Source organism: Oratosquilla oratoria, chromosome 11 (assembly GCF_046742065.1).
Source record: "Oratosquilla oratoria isolate Oo_2021 chromosome 11, ASM4674206v1, whole genome shotgun sequence".
NCBI lineage: Eukaryota > Metazoa > Arthropoda > Malacostraca > Stomatopoda > Squillidae > Oratosquilla > Oratosquilla oratoria.
Genome location: NC_134787.1, coordinates 65932382 through 65953141, shown reverse-complemented (window position 1 = coordinate 65953141; position 20760 = coordinate 65932382). Strand labels below are relative to the sequence as shown.

General features: G+C 38.6%; 1 protein-coding gene across 2 annotated transcripts in view; it reads left to right on the top strand.

Annotated features, from left to right (window-relative positions):
* The window catches only part of LOC143029905 (uncharacterized), a 114106-nt gene that overhangs the window by 61923 nt on the left and 31423 nt on the right, over window positions 1-20760 (top strand). For both annotated transcript variants that reach the window (XM_076193102.1, XM_076193101.1), the window contains 3 exons: window positions 607-708; window positions 1139-1282; window positions 11890-12098. In XM_076193102.1, the coding sequence (XP_076049217.1) occupies window positions 607-708; window positions 1139-1282; window positions 11890-12098 (455 nt within the window). The remainder of the gene's footprint in view (window positions 1-606; window positions 709-1138; window positions 1283-11889; window positions 12099-20760) is intronic.

Below are 20760 nucleotides of genomic sequence, written 5' to 3'. Positions count from 1 at the left end.
AAGTGAGTGCATAGAGAGTTTTGAGGGAATTGTAAATGATTAGGAGATTTTTTTATTGTAATGTTAGAGTAAATAAGCAAATAGTTTAGTAGTAAGGAAATATAGGGTGGCAGGAAAGAACTGTAAAGGCGAGGTGTTGATGTATATTGTAAAGGAGATGATATCAGTGTATAGGAAGAAAGACAAGCTGAAGTATATGTGGACCAAGGTGGTGGATGGGAGGATGTTTAAGAGGGCATTAATGGACTATGTAGTGGTACCCATAAAGAAGATTAGAAGCAATCTGAATGTAAATGTGTTCAGGGGAGGGGACACTGCATTTTCAGATCGTAGTCTGACAGACCAGATAAAAAGAACATCCCTTTGGGTCATGTCATTCCTTCATCCAATAACCATTTAGTGATAGAACCATTTTTAAAATCCTTGCTTCCTTGTTTTGGATTCGTGTATTATTATATTAATTCTATTATAGTTTTCCTATGTTCTCTATATTTTTTCTTTTGTATGTGTGTCATTAGAATTGAAAGATTTATGGAAGTCAGCATTCAGCACATCCTGTAATGACTTGTTTTTTTATTTACCTGTTGTTGTTTATTTTCATGCTAGACTCGAAAGTTAGCAGAATTGAATTTGGTGCACAAGACTGAAATGGGTTCCTCAGAACATGATGTTTCTGATCTAGACCTTCACTTCTCCATTCCAGACCATGTAAGTATTGGATTTTGAGTTCTGACATGATGGTTATAGTAGCACAACTCAAAATTTGGTACCATCAATGCAAGTTGACTTTCATTTTGATTGCTGGGATTATGGAAATTTAGTAGTGGAATTAAGTTTCGGACTATTTCATATTTCATACCATAAGTACAAAACTTTCATTTTGATTGCTTGGATCATGGAACTTTATCAGACAATAATTTCACTCCCTTTTTTCAATTTGGAAGCATTGTAATATTTTTGTCTGATATGTAAAATAATAAGGCAATGTTGAACCATGTATATATAATTATGTAAACAGATTGGGTTTGGATTTCTATATCTGGTATGTAGGGCTTTGAGTTCATATCACATAAATTATATGCTTGAGCTATTTGTCTGAGGTTATAGAAATTGTAATTATTCATGTTTACATTTTCAGATGGTTACAAAGTGGATTGTTTTAAAAATGGCTCCATCTAAAAAATTAAGTTGGCTTCTTAGATTTGTGGGGCAGAAGAGTTTTTGGTGCATGGAAGACTTGTCTGACCTCATAAACATTAAGGAGAAAGGTACTCTCATAAAGGTAAGATTTGTTAGTTCTTTACAAAGTAAACTTGAAGAGCAATGACAAAGCACTTAATGAAATTTTGTTTTCTGTTATTTTTTAAGCCAACTTCAGATTTGCTATGGCCAAGTAGAAAGATGTAATTTGCTTTGGCCAAGTAGAAATTCATATTTTCAAATTCGTTCTAGCAAAATCCAGATTGTAATAGCAACTGCAAGAGTAAGAATATTAGAAAAGATTGGTTCACTTGCATTAGTTTTCTTTGCAAGATTCCGTAAAAAACATGAAATGTCCTGGTTGAGGAAATAACATGCAACTTTCTGTGCAGGTTTATTTGCAAGGCAGGGACCCAAGTTGGTTGCTGCTTTTTTTATTCTTTCAGTCTTGTTATCTTCTTTTGCGTAGAGACTATTCCACATACAATTATTGGATAAAAAACAGGGACAAGAAACAGGGAGGGGGAATCATGTTCTTGGCCAAGAAAGACCTAAATGTGACAAAAATTGCAGAGGGCAAAGGTAATGTTGAACTGATCATGATAAAAGTCAAAGGCAAGAATATGAAAAGTAGAAAGTTTGTGGTGACCTATGTGCCTCCAAAAACGAATGCTTGGAAAGAGAACGAACATACAAAAATGCTAGAAATACAAGAAAATCACTAAATGAGATACTAATGGGTAAGGGTAATCTGGTAATTATGGGGGACTTCAATTGCAAAGAAATTTGTTGGGACAACATGACAGTACGAGGAGATGATGACTTGTGGGGCAATGTACTGCTAGACATGACCATGGAGTACACAATGACCCAATGGGTCAGTGAAAACACAAGGTACAGAAACAATGAAAAGTCATCGAAACTAGATTTAATATTTACAACAGAACCTGAAATAGTAGACAGAGTCCATTACAAGACACCAATTGGAAAGAGTGACCATGTGCTCATCGAAACTGTACTAAAGGAAGAAATAGACATGGAGAGGTACAAAAAGCATAGGAAAGGAAGATTGATGTACAACAAAACAGATTTTGCAAAACTAAAGACATTCTTCCGGAATGCAAACTGGGAAAAATTCTATATGGAAGAGACAACAGTGGAAGAGAAATGGAATATATTGATGGATAATTACAACGAAGGGGTAAATAGGCATGTACCAAGACAAAAGCGAGAGAGTACATTAAATGTTGGTTCAACAAAAGATGCAGTGAGGCAAAAGACAGAAGGGACAAAGCTTGGAAAAGGTGAAGAAAAGACAAAAAACAAAGCAAATGGCAAATTTATGTAAACTATAGAAATGAGTATGATAATGTGAGAAGAGAGGAAAAAAGGAACCATGAGAAGGATATTATAGATAAATGCAAAGATCAACCCAAGCTATTCTATCGGTATGTGAATGGTAAACTTAAAACCAAACAGGAAATGGTGAAACTATGCCAAGGAAATATAGAATACACAGAAGAATTAGAGATGGCCGAAGTCATGAACAACCACATTTATCTGTCTTCACCAGAGAGAAAATACAAAATTGGGATGTAGATAAAAACAAGCAATCTCCCCACATGAGTGAGTTTACAACATCGCAAAAAGAAATATCAGAACATCTATCAAAACGGGACGTCAGAAAATCACATGGCCTGGATGGTATTGCAAAAATGGATTTTATAGGAATGCAAAGAACTAACAGATAAAATACACATCATAATAGATAGCTCACTCAAAGAAGGAAAGATACCTAATGACTGGAAAAATGCTAACATTGTACCAATATATAAAGGAGGAAACAAGGAAGAACCCACCAACTATAGGCCAGTATCACTAACAAGCACTATAGCCAAAAGTTGTGAGAAAATCATCAAGAATAGATGGGCAAAACATCTGGAAAACAACAACATATTAACCACTTCACTATGGACCAAAATCTTGCGGGCAGCATTAGCTGCCAGACGTACGATGCTTCAATATAATACTCGCATCATAAAAAATAGTCACCGCTTATATCGATCGTTCTCTCTTTCACCAGTGAATTTTGATAACCATAGAAAATGTGATGAAGACAGTTTAGAGAGTATGTCATTATGCAGGGGCAACTACAATAAATATAATCAAGACGCCGATATGGCAGCCTTGCATATCCACTTGCTCCTCATGCCGCCTACGTAGGCGGCACCGTATGGAAGGGGTTAAACCCAAGACAATTCGGGTTCAGACAAGGAAGATCATGCACCACAAACTTAATATGCTTCTACTCAAGGCTAATAGACATAGTGCAAGAAAGAAATGGATGGGCTGATTGTGCATTCCTAGACTTACAAAAAGCCTTTGACAAAGTACCACACAGAAAATTACTAAAAAAACTAGAACACATAGGAGGAATACAAGGGAACCTACTAAAATGGATGGAGGACTTCCTGACTGGTAGAAAGATGAGAGTAGTGCTCAGAGAAAAATATTCAGATTGGAAAGAGGTGATCAGTGGAGTACCGCAAGGATCTCTACTGGCAACAGTGGCGGACTTAGCCTTCATGGCGCCCTGGGCGAACCTCACCTTCGGCACCCCCCTTCTACAATGCACATAAAATGCTTGGCTTCTCCCCCTCCACGATGTAAATAAGAAGTTTAAGATGACCAAAACTTTCACAAAACAACTTTTTATTGAAATATTTATTGCTACTACAGAATAAAAGTAAATCATTTGCGAATTTTACAAACCTTGCAAAAAATAAATAAACAGAATTTATTGGACCACAATACAACTCCCATCTCTCTCTCTCTCTTTCTCTCCTTTTATGGGACTTTTATACATTCGGTATAGATAGACTCAGGTGCTCATGGTTTGATCTGCATTTGGAAGAACCGCCACTGACTGGCACCAATAATGTTTGCTATCTATATGAATGACATGGACGAGGACGTGAACTGTTACATGAGCTTCTTTGCTGACGATGCCAAACTGTTAAGGAAAGTAGAAACTTATAAGGACTGTGAAGCACTGCAAGAAGACCTGAATAGGGTATGGAACTGGAGTCAGAAATGGGAAGTGGACTTTAATACTAAGAAGTGTAGCATAATGGAGTTTGGAAGAAGCAAAAACAGAATATCAGGATAATACACAATTGGAACCAAGGAAGTAAAGAAAGTAGGATCCGAAAAAGATTTGGGAGTAATCATCATGAACAACTTGTCCTATGATAAACAGATTAACAAAATTGTCGGGGAGACTTACAACTTGCTAAGATCAATAAAAGTGGCATTTGCATACTTGGAGGAAGACATGATAAAAAAAAATATTGGTTACATTGATAAGGCCTAGACTAGAGTATGCGGTGACATTGTGGTCCCCCAGTACCAAAAAGAATATAAAGAAAATAGAAAGAATCCAAAGAGCAGCTACAAAAATGGCACCTGCACTTGCAAACCTATCATACGAGGAGAGATTGGCTAAACTGGAGTTACCGACACTGGAGCAAAGAAGAGAGAGGTGACCTACTGACCATCTACAGAATCATGAAAGGCACAGAGATACTTGATAGAGAGGACTTACTTAACTGGGACAAGAGAAACACAAGAGGACATGGAAAGAAAATAAAAAAACATAGCTATAGAAGAGATCTGAAGAAAAACAGTTTTCCACATAGAGTTTTGGACACTTGGAACAAACTGGATAATGAAATAGTATGCACAAAAACCATTCATGAGTTTAAAAGCAAACTAGACACTGCGAGATACAATGGCGGGACACCACGAGCATAGCTCCCCTTCCTGCAAAATACTAGGTAAATACATATACACAGCTTGACTGCCATGCTCAGCCATTAATTCAGTATTTATTCATTATTTATTCAAGGACCTTAACATTCACTATTAGTTTAGAGATTCCTCTGTTTGGTGTTGATAAACTTGTAAATTAGAACAGTTTAGATCCATCTTTGTATTATTCAATGATACCCTATTCAGAGTTTCTACCTCTCATCAGGTTCTTGTATCCATAGATGGCACTTCCACTTTGAATTGTTTGTCATGTGTGTAGAGAAAAAAGATAATAGTTTAGAAAGAAGGAATAGACATAACATGATCATGTGGTATAAATTTATCTAAAATGTTAGAAATTTTATATGCATGTTAAAAACATTCATAAACTACTAACTGGACTTAATTGCACAGAAGAAATTAAAAAAGATCTTGAGAACTGATATCACTGTACCCAGGTATAGATTAGTCAGTCAATCCATTGCTCCAGGTCTCTCTTACGAGTACATGAGACCTACTGCATCCAGTTAACCAGCAGCAGCCACCTGGTTGGTCCCCAAATCATTCAAGAAAGAAATATCATGTTCAGGGTCAGGCTAGAGTAGAGCAATGTAGGACAAGATGATTGATGTCTGTGTAGTACACTCCTCCCTCTATTTACGAACTAGTTACATTCTTGAAAATCCATTCGTATATCGAATATACTTAAATCGAGCACTTTTTTCCCATATAAACCCATTATATTATGCGAGATAGGTTCTTACAAATTTCATGTCACTATAAAGTCATCACAACATTAAATATGCATTATCTTGAATACTGCTCTCTGCTAATTACATACACACATAAAATATTAATATGCAAAGTAGATAATAACCAAACAAATTTGCAATGTCCTTCACTCTCATTCCTTCGTCATTTTTCTTTAGCACAGACAACTTAGTATCTAGAGATATTGCTTTCCTAGCCCTCTTAGGCTTGTCACCATCCTTAACCCCTTCCATACGGTGCCGCACACGTAGGCGTCATGAGGAGCAAGTGGATTCGTGACGCTGCCATATCGGCGTCTTGATTATATTTATTGTAGTCGCCCATGTGTTTTTACATTCTCCCAAATGTGCCCTGAATCCCATTCTCTGTGGTTTTCAAAATTTGCGGGTGAAAGAGAGAACGATCGATATAAGCGGTGACTATATTTTATGATGCGAGTATTATTACGACACGTCGTACGGCTGGCATTGGCTGCTGCCCGCGAGATTTAAGTCCCGTAGTGAAGTGGTTAATAGGGCTTCCTGGACGCTTAGGAGGCATAATGTCACTTGAAATAATTGTAATAATCCACGATTAACTGAGACCGAGTGAGTAGACCGAGCAGTACACGGAGTTGTTTTGAAAACAATAACAAACGTGCGTATCTATTTTCACTTTTATTATTATTATTTTTTTTTTTTACCTGGACATATGGCAAGTTTTTTTAAATTTATGATATAAAAATAATTTTCTTTTTAATATTTGTGATTTAAAAATACAGTAATTTTTTTCAACGGGATTTTATTCGTTATGGTGAATTTTTAGTTCGTATATCAATTTTTGGGACTTTTTTTTTTCACTATAGCGAAAATTCGTATATAGAGCGTTCTTAAATCAAGGGAGGAGTGTAATTGCATCTTGGACAATGTAATTATGTGGTCAAACCTATTCTGTGTTGATATTGTTTTAAAAAGGAATGATAGCATTGATGCAATTGTGCTTGTGTAGTTCTTGTTCATTGTGGGAGGGATTTCTCTGTAGGGCTGATATCTTTACAAGTTTTGTGGACTTAGTCTTTGATGGTCAGTCTTGGAGTGTTGTTTTGTGATCTGTGTTTGTACAGATTTTTGTATAGATTTGTTGTGTGTTGCTGGTGGTAGGTTGTAGATGTTTGAGTAGTATGTTGCCAATTTTTCATTCAGTAGTTTGTGCTTGTATTGAATAGTGGAATGGATGATTGAAATTGATGGCTCTTACATAGAGCTGTGTACTTAACATTTTCATGCACTGTACTGTGGTAAGAGTTTTGGTTTCTGTGCATGGATGTTGTCTGGTTGATTTTAAAGTATCCTATTATTAATCTTAGTGCTTTGTTTTGTGTAGTTTGTGTTTTCTTGATTCTGAGGAACCATGCCTGGGAAGTGTAGTCAAGTGTGGGTTATTAGAGTTTTTTAAAGCTGACCAAAACCTATGCTTGCTACTGGTCTTATGTATATTTATTTTCTTATTGATTTTCACAGTTATGTCTTACAAGTGTGGGCTAAAGGACCTGTATTGGAAATATGGCCCATAATTTTAGGGCTCTTGTTCAGTGGAAGGAGTTGGCCATTTAATTTTGCTATTGGATGTTTCTTTGATTGGTAATTTTCTTTGGTGACCAATGATTTCTGTGGGAAGGCCTCCATTCTATTTTATCATAGCCACTATTCTAGCTTGTCTAAGTATTATAGCAAATTAGTGAGAAACATTTATAAAGAAATTGCTAAAACCCATTATTAGAAAAAAAAAAACAAGTATTGTACAAATGTGCATATACCAGAAGGCCCTTCCCTCTCATGAGAGGGTTTGACAAGTCAAAGGATACTCTAGGTATTTCATGAGAAAGGATTAAACTATTTTCCTTTGAAAACTATATTGGGAGTTGAAGATCATGGCAGCATTTTAGTCTACATGGTGATTTAAATCATTGCTGTAATGGAACATCATGGAGCTATCTCAGACATATCTACATACATATACCAAAGGCTTTTTTCCCCCCCCTACATGGGAGGTAGCCTCAGACATATCTAATAGAATATTTGCATTTTTTCAACATAGTTTGTAAGTCTTGGTTTGTCACTAATATATGCAAACACTATCTGAAAGGATTTTCCTCATCTTACCTATTTTTGCATAAGGGAACAAGGAAGGAGAAATGGTGGGATTATGATGGGTGGGGATGGGTGTATCCTCTGGCTGGCTACCTCCCTTATCTTGAGTATTGGCTGGGGTATTTTCTACATTAGCTGGCCCTAATGTGGATGTGCTGTCTTGTTTTACTGCTTCTGACCAGGGCAGTGGGTAGGAGATGAGGATCCTTCATCCATGAGGAGCTAAGATTTAAAAGAAATGGTGGGATTATGATGGGTGGGGATGGGTGTATCCTCTGGCTGGCTACCTCCCTTATTTTGAGTATTGGCTGGGGTATTGGCTGCATGTTATTGTGGGGTTAAAAGCTGCCCAGTAGCTTGCAGCTGATACTTTAGGGTCTATGTGGGGGGCCCCTACAGACCAGAGCCACACATCATTTTGTCTGTAATAGAGGAAATATCTATTCATAGAGAAATAATGCTACTTTATAATATTGTGACTGTCCCTCCATGATGCTGTCCCCCCACTCTTAGTACTGTCCTGTACCACCTCTCTGAATATTCATTTCCTTTTTTGCCAAACCCTGTGGTAGGGGAGAAAGAATACTGCCACTGAGTGTTCCCACTTGGATTTTTAAAAGGTGACAAAAAAGGGATGGGGATAGGACTAGGCATTCTACTCTATGTAGCCCCAAAGGGGATATTCCTAAAAAAAGCAAAGGCATAAGAGGGTCTAGGAGTTTTCCAACCAGAATTCTAAGGTTTGGGTCTATTGATATGTGTGAATGTGGTACAAATGAGAGTAAAAGGGAAGAGATAGGCAGTGAGAAGAAAGATGGATGTGTTGGCACTGAGTGAAACTTGAGTTGAAAGGGAGGGGCGAGTTTGAGTTTGGGAGTGTAGTTGGGTGTCAAGACTGAAGATAGGACAAGGGAGAGAAGGGTTGGTTGTACTAGTAAGTGAAGAGATAGGTAAGCATGTGGTAGAGTGGAAGGAGGTTTCTTCAAGGTTAATGTGGATGAAGGTGAAATTGAGAAGGGAGATGTGGGTTTTGTAACTGCATATGGGCCTGGTAGTGAGAAGAGTGTAGATGAAAGGGAGGCTTTTGGATAGATTCAAATTAGTACATAGAGGGTTTAGGGAGAAATGTCAATCTAGTGATATTGGGAGATCTCTGTGTTAGAGTAGGAGATGAACCAATAGATGGAATGGTTGGGAAGTGGAGAAAATCATAATGGAGAATTGATGGTGGAGATGTGTCGAGAGAGTTGATGATAGTAAATACAGTGTTTAGGAAGAATGTCAAGCATAAATATACATGGGAGAGGGTGGTGGATGAAAGGGTGGTAGATAGGGTTTTAATGGACTATATAGTGGTAACCAGTAGAAGAGTAGGAAGAGTTTTGGATAAACATGTTCTAAGGGGAGAGAGTGGGGGAATATCAGATAATTTTTTGGTGAATAGTAAGTTGAGAGTGGAGGATAGATGGAGAAAGAGTAAAAGGACAGAAAGGAGGGAGATACTTACAGTGAACTGCTTAAATGAGAAAGTAAAAGAGTACAAGAAGCTGAGAGAAGAGTGGGAGTGAAGGATAGAGTAGAACTAGGAGTGGATAAGGAATGGGGATGTTTCAAGGAGGGAGTGACAAGGTGTGCAAAGATAGTGTATGGAACAGGGAGGACAGGAGGAAATAGAAGGAAGGGTAGTGTGTGGTGGGATGATGAAGCAAAGAAGGTTGTAGAAGAGAAGAAATGAGCATTTACAGATTGGTTACAAAATAGGACAAGAGAATCATATGAGAGGTACAAAGTAAAGAGAAAAGAAGTAGTAAAGCATAAGATAAAGGAGGTAAAGAGGAGAGCAGATGTGAAATGGGGTAAGAGTATAACAGAAGATTTTGAAAGTAATAAAGAGATGTTTTGGGAAGAAATTAAGAGAGGAAGAGGAGGCAAATTAAGTAGAGAAGAAAAGGTAAAAGGTGCAGTGGAGAGATGATAATGGAAAAGATAGCACTAAGAGGAAGATGGGCAGAGTATTTTAGGGAGTTGCTAAATGTGAAGTAGGATAGGGAGGGAAAGGTAGTTGCAGTGGGAAGCACTAAGAAAATGACAGTAATGAATGAGGAAAATGGAGGAGATATAAGGAAAGATGAGATGAAAATAGTTATTAAAATGATTAGAGCAAATAAGGCACCCAGGTTGGATAAGTGTCATGTGGAGTATCTTCAAAAGGAGGTACAGTGATGGTGGACTGACTGGTAAGGTTTAATGTTTGTTTAAGAGAGGGTAGAGAACCAGAGGACTGGAGGAGTATCTGTATAGTTCCGCTTTACAAGGGAAATGGGGACAAATGTGCGTGTAGTAGTTTTAGAGGTATCAATTTGTTGAGTGTAGTTGGGAAGGCTTATAGGAGGGTTTTGATTAAGTGGATTAGGAGAGGAACAGAGGGAGTAATTGGTGAGGAACAATGTGGGTTTAGGACAGGTAGGACATACATGGATCAGATTTTTGTGGTGGAGATATGTGAGAAAGCTTTAGGAAAAGGTAAGGATTTTTTGGGGCCATTATATATTTGGAAAAGGCTTATGACAGGGTAGACAGGAAAGCATTGTGGGAGGTATTGCAGATATATGTGATAGTAGGAAAGCTGTTAAGAGCAGTCATGAGTTTTTACAAGAGTAGTAGAGCATGCGTTAGAATTAGAAATGGAGAGAGTGACTGGTTTGAAGTAAAGGTAGGACTCTGCCAGGGATATATTATGTCATCTTGGCTGTTCAATTTATACATGAATGGGGTGGTGCAAGAGTAAACACAAGGGTAATGGGCTGGGGATTGGGGATGATTAAAGAAAATGGAAAAAAGTGGGAGACAAGCTAGTTGTTGTTTGCTGACAACACTGTGCCTGTAGCAGGATCAGCGGAGGGATAAAGGAAGTTAGTGACAGAGTTTGGGAAGGTGTGCAAAGGAGGAAGTTGAAGATAAATGTGGGTAAAAGTAAGATGATAACATGTACAAGGAGAGAATGTGGCAGCAAATTGCAAGTGAGTATTAAAGGAGAGAGACTGGAGGAAGTGGATAGTTGTAGATACTTGGGTGTGAATGTGGCAGGAAAGGGATGAGTGGAGGTGGGGGAAGTATGTAGATTAGGAGAAGCAAGTAAATGCCTTGGGGAATTAGAATGTGTAATGAGAAATAGACATTTGGAAATGGATGCTAAGAGGAGATTGTATGAAGGAGTGATTGTGCCTACAGCACTATATGGGGCAGAAACATGGAACATAAGGGAGGAAGAGTTTAAATGTGTCTGAGACAAAATGCCTGAGAAGTATGGTAGGGGTTACTAGGCTGGATTGAGTGAGAAATGAGGAGGTGAGGAGGAGAGCAGGTGTGGAAAGGGAGTTGGGAGATAGGGTTAATGAAAGAGTATTGAGATGGTTTGGGCACATGGAAAGAACGAGTGAAGAAAGATTAGTAAGAGAGGTGTGGAAGGAGTGAACATGAGAGGACAACCAAGGATGAGATGGATGGATGGCGGGGAGAAGACAGAAGATAGGGGTGAATGGAGAATGGTTGTATATGGATGATACTGTGATGCATGGAAGTGAGTGGGCAGGGGATGGGGGTTGAGGGAGTATGTGTGAATGATATTTTGATGCAGCCCGAAGGAATTTCTTCCTGTCTTCTCTTTTTCTGCAAGAGGGCACAGAGAGGGGAGTCACCAATTAAATGAAGTGGCCTTGCTGTGGATGTGTGGTGTCATGCTACATTGCTTCTGACCCAGGGGAGTGGGTGAAATGCAGGGATGACCCATCATCCAGGAGTAGCCAAGAAAAGAGGGAGGGAGTAATGGTGAATGGGAGAGGAGTATGTGGGGATGAAATGGGTGGGAGTGGAATTATACCTTTTGACTTTAGCTACCATCCTTGTAAGGGGGAAAGCCTTTGGTATATGTATGTGTTTATATATTTTATTTTTATTCATTTATTCTTTATTTTTTCAGAACTTTCATGATAATTCAACTATTGTACAAGTCAAATTTGAAGTAAGAAAAGAAAGAGTACACAATTGGTCACCTCTTAGTGTTCTTACGGGAGACTTTACATCCACCACACTTTCTCGCTCTTTGCTCACGTCGTTATATGGAATAGTAACACCAGACAGCCAAGCTGACAACGAAGAGATATTTTTAGCTCAGATGGCAACTCACAGGTAAATTATTTTTATGTTTGTCATGATCATCTTATTTGGAATTCTGGTATACTCATTTTATAATATTGAAACTTTTTTTTATTATTATTGGAAAAGGTTATTGAATATACGTTTTTATACATCATGAATATTATTTTGAACTAAATGAGAGGTTTTGGTCTTTTTCTTTTTTCTTTAATTAAGATGGTCATGGAGATACTAGTACGTACTGTAGTAGCACTCGTTCAAGCCAGACAGGTATGGGCAATGAGGTACTATGGCTGCTAAAAGCTATCAGCTGCTCAACCCCTTAATACTTCGCAGTTTGTTGCACTTAGGTTTGTGTTTTTGGTTAGGGATATCTTTCAGCACATTTCTCTTAAATTTCTTGTAAAGATTTATTATACTCCTCCTCTGCTACCATTTATTATGGCCAATTGTACACACTAGTATTTGCTTAAAATTTATTTACTCTCAGTACTCTTACTGCTAAGAAATCTAGTTTATATCTAGAATAGATATAACCATCTATGTGTACATACAGCGATTTACATTAGGACCCCTCCAATTTGCATATCTTTGGGGCTAAAACCATGATGATTAAATTTTTTACCAAAGAGTGCCCTTGTTACTGGTATATCTTGCATATCACCACTAATGTTTACATGGAATGTTGACATTATGTGCCATTTTATTTGTGACAAATGTAATGCAGTGATGTATGGTAGGTAGCTTTAATAAAAGAAAAGTTTTGTTAGGTTCACAGCTATAAGAGAAAAAATACATGAATTATGCATGATAATTTTTTTCTATTTATGAATAATTTGTATTTTTTATGCATAATTTTTATATACCTGTCAGCGTTACAATTTTTTATTCTTCATTTTTTCCTGTTTTGTATAGGGACATTAATGTATTTGTTGTCGTAATTAAGTGTCTTCAAATTCGAGAACGTTAGAGAACTTAACCTGGTTGAGTTCTCTAACTTTCGTCAGAACTGGAAGTGTATTCTTGAGGCTTCGATCGAACTGTAGAATTCCTTTGCCGAGGTTTATTAGTTGTGTCTGGTACCAGAGCTGAAGCTTGTCTGATGTTCAGTTAACCAAACGTAGTCTCGTTCGGCTGTAATTCTTACGAGCTCGTAAAACGGCTTCGAAACCACGGGACAACTAATACTTTAAGTAAGTTCTCAAAGTTCCCGATTTGTCAATCAAAATTACAACATAGACTTAATAAATAATAAAAGAGGGAGGGGAGTTTAATAATATATTAATTACAATTACGATAGTGTGGTACGAAGTTACAGGAAAGGTTCCCGATTCAAAATTAAACAAGCTTCCGGGAAATTGCCATAGCTCAAGGTAAACAATGCAATTCCCGTAACAACAATTACCACAGCCTCCCCGACAACAAAAAGAAAGTGTTTAAGAAATATAACACTTTCGAACAAAATTTATAACAAGTTTTTGTTTGCTAGAGACCTTACTAGGTCTCTAGAGGCTAGCGCAGTCTTACGAGTTGGCCTCACAGAGGTAGGTTCCAGTGAGACACAATCGTCTTGTAAAGAGTTAACCTCCTCTGAGTCTGAGACCTCTTCAAAGGGTTCAGACTCTCTAGCCTGAACATTAGGATCCCCAGGGGATTCATCCTCAAGACTGGAACTCAACTCAGCATGGAGCTCTAGAGGGATTAAAAGTTTAATGTTCACTTTAATAGAGTTTCCATCAGGCTTAACGACAGAGACTGTACGTATCACCTTGTCTTGGTCAGGAAAAGTTTCCACAATACGAACTAAGGGCCAGAAGGGTCTGGTCTTGAAGGGGAGTTTCAAAAAGGCAATATCACCCTTTTCCCAGCTTCTAGAACTGTGATATGCAGCTCTATCCCTTAAGCTGACCAAGTACTCTGTCAACCATCATTTCTTGAACTCTTCATAAAAATAATTCCTACAGTCCATGACCAAGTTGAGAAGAGAAGGGTAGTCTTCTCCTGATTCCCATTCAGGGACTTGTTCCAAGTCTCCAAACATCAAGGAAGGAATGGTCCTTCCAATAAGGAAGTGATTTGGGGTAATAACATCTACCTCATTTTCACAAGAACGATAAGTTAGTGGTCTATTGTTCAAAAATTTTTGAACATCGGACAAAAGAGTGGTAATCTCTGCCAGGGAAGGAACAGACCTACCCAATACCTTATACAAACATTGTTTCACTGTCTGTATTAACCTTTCCCAAGTGGCACCATACCAAGCAGCATAAACAGGAATGGTTCTATGCTGAACAGGGGAAGTTTTAAATTTCTCTTCAAATTCAGAAGAAGACAAAAGTTGTTCAATAACATTTCCCGCTTGTACAAAAGATTTAGCGTTGTCAGAATAAACAGCAGAAGGAATTCCATACCTGTTAGCAAACCTAACGAAAGCCAAAATGAACTCAGGAGTGGACATAGTATCCACAACTTCTAAATTAACCGCTCTAGTATTGAAACATGTGAAAATAAGAATGTATGCTTTAACCTTCTCTCCATTCCTGTCTGTAACCCATAAATGCCCTGTGTAGTCTACACCATTATGGGCAAAGGGCACACTTAGATTCACCCTAGAGGCAGGTAAAGAGGAAGGAGAAAGATAATTTACTACACAGGAATTGTATTTCCTACAAACTATATAATCCTTCAAAATGCTTAAAACAGCTTGTCTGGCCTTAAGTATCCAGAATCCGTGCATACGAAGGAAATTAAGTGTGGCTTGTAGTCCCATGTGCATAACTTGACAATGAGCAAAGAAAATTAGGATCTTAGTTAAATGATGAGATTTGGACAAGAGAAGGGGATTGACAACCTCATATTTGAGGTTAATGTTCTTGTCAATTCTGCCCTTGGACCTAATCAAACCATTCTTGTCCAAGAACAAGTTCATTTGACTTACCAAAGGAGGTACGTCATTAGTGTTGGAATTCTGCAAATAAGCCAATTCAGCAGGAAAGGAATCCCTTTGCATAATACTCATCAAATAATTAGATGCTGCCTTAACAGGGTCAGCATTAGACTTCTTGAACAGAAAGACAGCCTTAAAAAGTGTGATGAAGAAGTTTACTATAGGAAGAAAACTTAGAGACATCTGTTAGAGGAGGAGTGTCAACTTGTACAACAGCCGCATTGACAATGTCTTCCTTGAAACAGGAGGGAATACATCCCAAGTGACCCTTTGGCCAAGTATGAGGAGGCAACAACAACCATTCAGGTCCATAAATTCACCAATTAAATTTTTCCTTGAACACCTTAGCACTACAAGGTTTAGTTAGGAAATCAGCCATATTATGTTCAGAAGGAACATAAGTAAAGGAAATGGGTATGAACTTGGCCTTGAAAATTTCCAAAAGATTGGAAATTTCTTTCAATCTATTATTGACAAATATATTTTTCTTAGGAGCCTTGTTGGTCAGGATCCAAGAAAGGGCAACTTGACTATCAACAAAAAGAACCACAGATTCAACCAATGGGGCAGACACCAGTCCTTCCTCAAAAATAGTGTTGAGGCATTTCAAAGATAGAAAAGTTGCCATAAGCTCCAAAGATGGTAAAGTTCTCTGTTTAATAGGAGCCACCTTGACCTTGGCAAATAGAAGAGAGGTATTAGATGCCTTTAATTCTCTTCCTTCTTGCCCTACATATATGGCACATCCATAGGCTTCCTTGGAAGCATTGGCAAATACAGGTAAACGACTTACGATGGCGACTTACGATTGTTCGACTTTACGATGACGACGACGACGACGATATGATATATTAAATTATCATATCGTCGTCGTCGTCATCGTAAAGTCGAACAATCGTAAGTCGCGGCCATCGTAAGTCGACGTTTACCTGTAGTTTATTTAATTATTTTTATCCTTTTTACCATATTCAAACATTATAATATGTATTTTCAGTACGGGACTTAAATCGCGGGCAGCAGCCAATGCCAGCCGTACGACGTGACGTAATAATACTCGCATCATAAAATATAGTCACCGCTTATATCGATCGTTCTCTCTTCACCCGCAAATTTGAAAACCACAGAGAATGGGATTCAGGGCACATTTGAGAGAATGTAAAACCACAGGGCGACTACAATAAATATAATCAAAATATGGCAAGGTCGCGAATCCACTTGCTCCTCATGACGCCTACGTGCGGCACCGTATGGAAGGGTTAACCCCTTCCATACGGTGCCGCACACGTAGGCGTCATGAGGAGCAAGTGGATTCGCGACGCTGCCATATCGGCGTCTTGATTATATTTATTGTAGTCGCCCCTGTGTTTTTACATTCTCTCAAATGTGCCCTAAATCCCATTCTTGTGGTTTTCAAAATTCGCGGGTGAAAGAGAGAACGATCGATATAAGCGGTGACTATGTTTTATGATGCGAGTATTATTACGTCACGTCGTACGGCTGGCATTGGCTGCTGCCCGCGAGATTTAAGTCCCGTACTGAAAATACATATTATAGTGTTTGAAAATGTAAAAAGGATAAAAATAATTAAATAAACTACTGTACATGTTTAATAGGCTATATTCAGTATCTCTGGTGGTTAATATACAGGTAGGCTAGGTACAGTGACCACGGAACAGTGATACACAAATTGGGGATCGACTACGATGAAATCGTCTTACGATGGCTCTATCGAAACCTAATGCCATCGTAAGTCGACGTTACCTGTACAAACAATTTACTGGGAAATTCTGTATAAAAGGTTTTCCTATTAAAGGATAGGTTATTAACCTCCCTAAAATTTTCACATAACTTGTTCCATCTAACAAGTAACTATCTAATTTCCAATCCCAATCCACCATCTTTTGGCACATCTCTCTAATAAGGATTTTTCCATGCAAGAGCACAGGAGAGAAAAACCATAAAGGATCAAATACAGAAGACAAGGAAGACAAAACTTGTCTTTTGGTCGAGGCATTCTTGTCAAGGGAAACATCCTTGATTCTCAAAGTATCATGATCCTTATTATAAATATAACCCAAGACTTTAACTTCCTTTTTATTGCAAACTACTTCTTGATCAAGAACAAAGAACAGAAGTCGAATTGCATGTCCACTCCCTGAGAGGTAAATCTCCATTGAGCATGATCTCATTAATCTTCTTGACCATTGCAGGGAGAGAACAAAGCTCATTGGTTGTGTAGACCAAATTGTCTACATAAAATTTATCTTTGATTAAGGAGGCAGTTAGAGAGTCAGGCTGCAAAGAAAGATGGTGTTGGATAATGAAATTTAGAATGAAAGGAGAGCAAATGAAGCCAAAAATGATAGTATACCTGAAGGGTATATACTGGTCGTTAATTCTCCTGAAGAAACAGAACCTGTTACGATCAGCCTCGTCCTTCAAAGGGATCTGCAAGAAGGCTTTCATAACATCAGCCAAAATGACATGATTATTGGTCCTGAAATACAACAAGAGAGAGGAGGTTGTTCATCAAGTCAACTCATGGGAATGCAGCTTCATTTAAGGAAGGAGCTTTTCCTACTTTGAGAGAGCAATTGAAAACTGGCCTTATTCTAGAAGTGGCAAGATCATCATCCTTCAACACATGTCTATGGGGTATAAAGATTTGTCCAGGGACTCTTTTAGTTACTGGCTCAATAATACCCAAGGCCTCTTGCTGGTCAAACACAGCTTCATATTCCTCTCTAAGCCCCTTTTGCTCAAGTTTGTCATAAACCCTTTGAGCCACAGCCAGAGATATCTTAAGGTTAGAGGGAACAAGATCCACCAAATCCTTTTTCCACGGGATCTTCACATAGTAATGTCCATTCTTGAAGGAAATGGACTGTTTAAATTCATCAATGTGTAAATTATTAATATCCGGGGTCTGTTCCTCTTTAGTACCAATGGGCTCTAACGAATAGAAATTGTCAAGACCATACTCAACATTAGAATTAATAAAGACTTCCTGCAAAGGATCAAATTGAGAACTTACAGGTTCTAAACAGAAGTTGACAAGAAACTTTTCTTTGCCTAACCTTTTGGGAGGAAAATATTAAGTCTTATTAGACTGAGTAAGGGAAGTGCCTTTCTCAGTTTTCTTTAGAGAAACTCCATTGGTCTTGAAAGAAGAATTATAGAAAACAAGTGAATCTCCATGATATTCCTCTATACAATTAAATGAATCCACTCCAAGGTTAGGGTCTGGTTTTATCCTCAAAGGCCTCTCCTTGCATTTGAAACTATCAACGTCTTGGATTTCTTTAGAGGACATTTCAGGAATCCCCCTTATCATTCTCTTTAAGTAGAAAGGCTTCTCACTAGGAGGGATATATTGAGCCCCAGTCCCGTATGGAATGTAACCATCAGCAAGTTTGATAACCTTGCATGACGGGCTACCATACAAGGGGGCACTTTCAATTGAAAAGTTTGAGAAGTTTTGAAGAATATCATTTCCCATGATCCCTTAAATGTTCAGTTGGTCTCCCTTCACTTTTGGAAAACTTGGTGAGACAAAAAATTGGTGATTATTCATACTAAGTAGTACAGAAGATAAGGAAGGAATTTGTAAGGACAAGTTGAATCCTTCAATGGCAAAGAACAAACTAAACAAATTCACCCCTGAAGGGAGTTTTAAGTTAGCAGTGTAGTTAAAACCCCTTTTATTCATTAGAGGTAAACCAAAGGAAGAAACTAACTTGTCCATAGGAGGACTTAAACAAGGTCCAACTTTGTCCTCTACAAATTCCTTATTAATGATAGAAAACTGGGCTCCAGTGTCCAACAAAAAGAGACATTGGGCAGTTCTCTTTCCTCTGCTAATAGGAAGGGAGACCAAAGGAACAATGGAATCTGTTGAATTATGAAAATTAAACACTTTCCCTTCAGAAAGTGGTGTCTTATAAGCCATAGGACACATGGCTCCATGGTGCTCGGGTTTGTTGCAAACAAAACATTTGTAAGGCAGAGCAGCCTTTAACCCAGGGCATTCCAAAGAACCATGTCCATGATTTAGGCATCTATTGCACAGTCCTAACTGAGCTGCTCTAGCTTTCCTGTGCTCAAGGGGTTTATATGAAGTACACTTCGAACTAGCATGGTCGGAAGTGGGGCAAAATTTACATCTACTAAAAGACTTCTTAATGGGATTAGAATTGACCTTAAAGGAGGCATCAACTCCCTTACTGGAATCAACAGGTTTTTTCAAGGAAATTTCCTTGAAAGCAAGGGAGCTGGTAGTAAGGCTTCATTTAGGTCATCATCATCATCATATCTTGTCGCACCAGAACCGTGTCCATATAAGGGCAGTTTCACTTGCTTCCCTAAGGTCTTGGTCGGAGCAATGGGGACTCAATGGACATTCCCGGAGGACATTCCCGGTAGACTGTAGACTGGAAACCAACCAATAAGGACGATTTGACTCACTTCCTGTCCCACCATGACCTCAGTATTAAAAAAGGTGTAGTTATAGGTTTCTGCCTCAGTGCTCTCAGAATTTGTAGCCCTGAATTCTTAGAGGACGAGTTTAGGCACACAAAGGAGGTTTTTCAGAAATTAAAATATCCAGAGTGCATCATCCACCAGTGTAAGAAAAAGGCACTCAAAATAATGGAAGGGCGGGAACCAATGGAAGAACCAACTAGGAGGCTTATCCTTCCAGCCAGCAGCATCACCACCACCCTCACCCGGACACTTGGGCGTTGCAACATACAGGTAGTGGGCCAGTCCAGCAGAACTATCAAAGAGCTCTCTAGAAGAAGTGACAGCCAGGACAAGATGTGGGGAAAAAATGCTGGTGTCTACCACATACCCTGTGCTGGATGTGATAAAGTATACATTGGCGAGACCTCCCGTGACCTGAAGACCCGGATCCGGGAGCATCGCTACAATTCCCGGAACAACATCACCAACGCCTGTGTTATCCACCGGAACACCAACGACCACCTGATGGATTGGGATAACGCAGAGCTTCTTTTTAGTGAACCAGACAGGATGAGGAGGAAATGCCTTGAAGCGGCCGCCATTCAAAGCTTCAAAACCATTGAGCAGAACAGAGGCCATGTTTAACATCGCCCTTCCTATCATCCATCTGTTACCAGCATTATACAAATGTATGAAATGTCCCCCTTAGTCCACTTCAACAAACTGTCCGAAATGTCCTCCTTTATCTCCACCAAGTCCCACCCGTCCCCCTTCTCACACACACCCCCCTTCGCCCCTCCACCTACCACCCACCCCTCCCTGATAATCTCTCCCAGTTCCTTCCCCGTCGGCCTATATATACTCAGAATGTTTGCCATGTCTGTACTTGAAAAAGCTGTAACAAGCGAAACGTCGTACCAATAAAGGTTTCGATCTCACACGGTGTTTATTCTCACAGTCTTGTCGGCGTTTGCCATTGTGTTTCAAAGACAAGGTACCAAAGCCGGCAAAAAATTTCCCGAAAGTTAACAAGGTCCTCAAACGAGGAAATTAATAAAACTGAACAAATTCGGTATAAAGAACAGGAAACCAGACTTCATAACCACACACTATCATAACTTCAATAAAGTGCTTACATAGCGGCTTACGACACAAAGGGGTAATAATTTAATGTCGACATCGACTACTAAAGTTAAATTTAAATATTTAGGTTTAATTCTCAAATTCAGAGTTAATAAGCTAAATCCAAGAATTCTGAAAGTTAGAGAAGACTTCTAATGTTGTAAT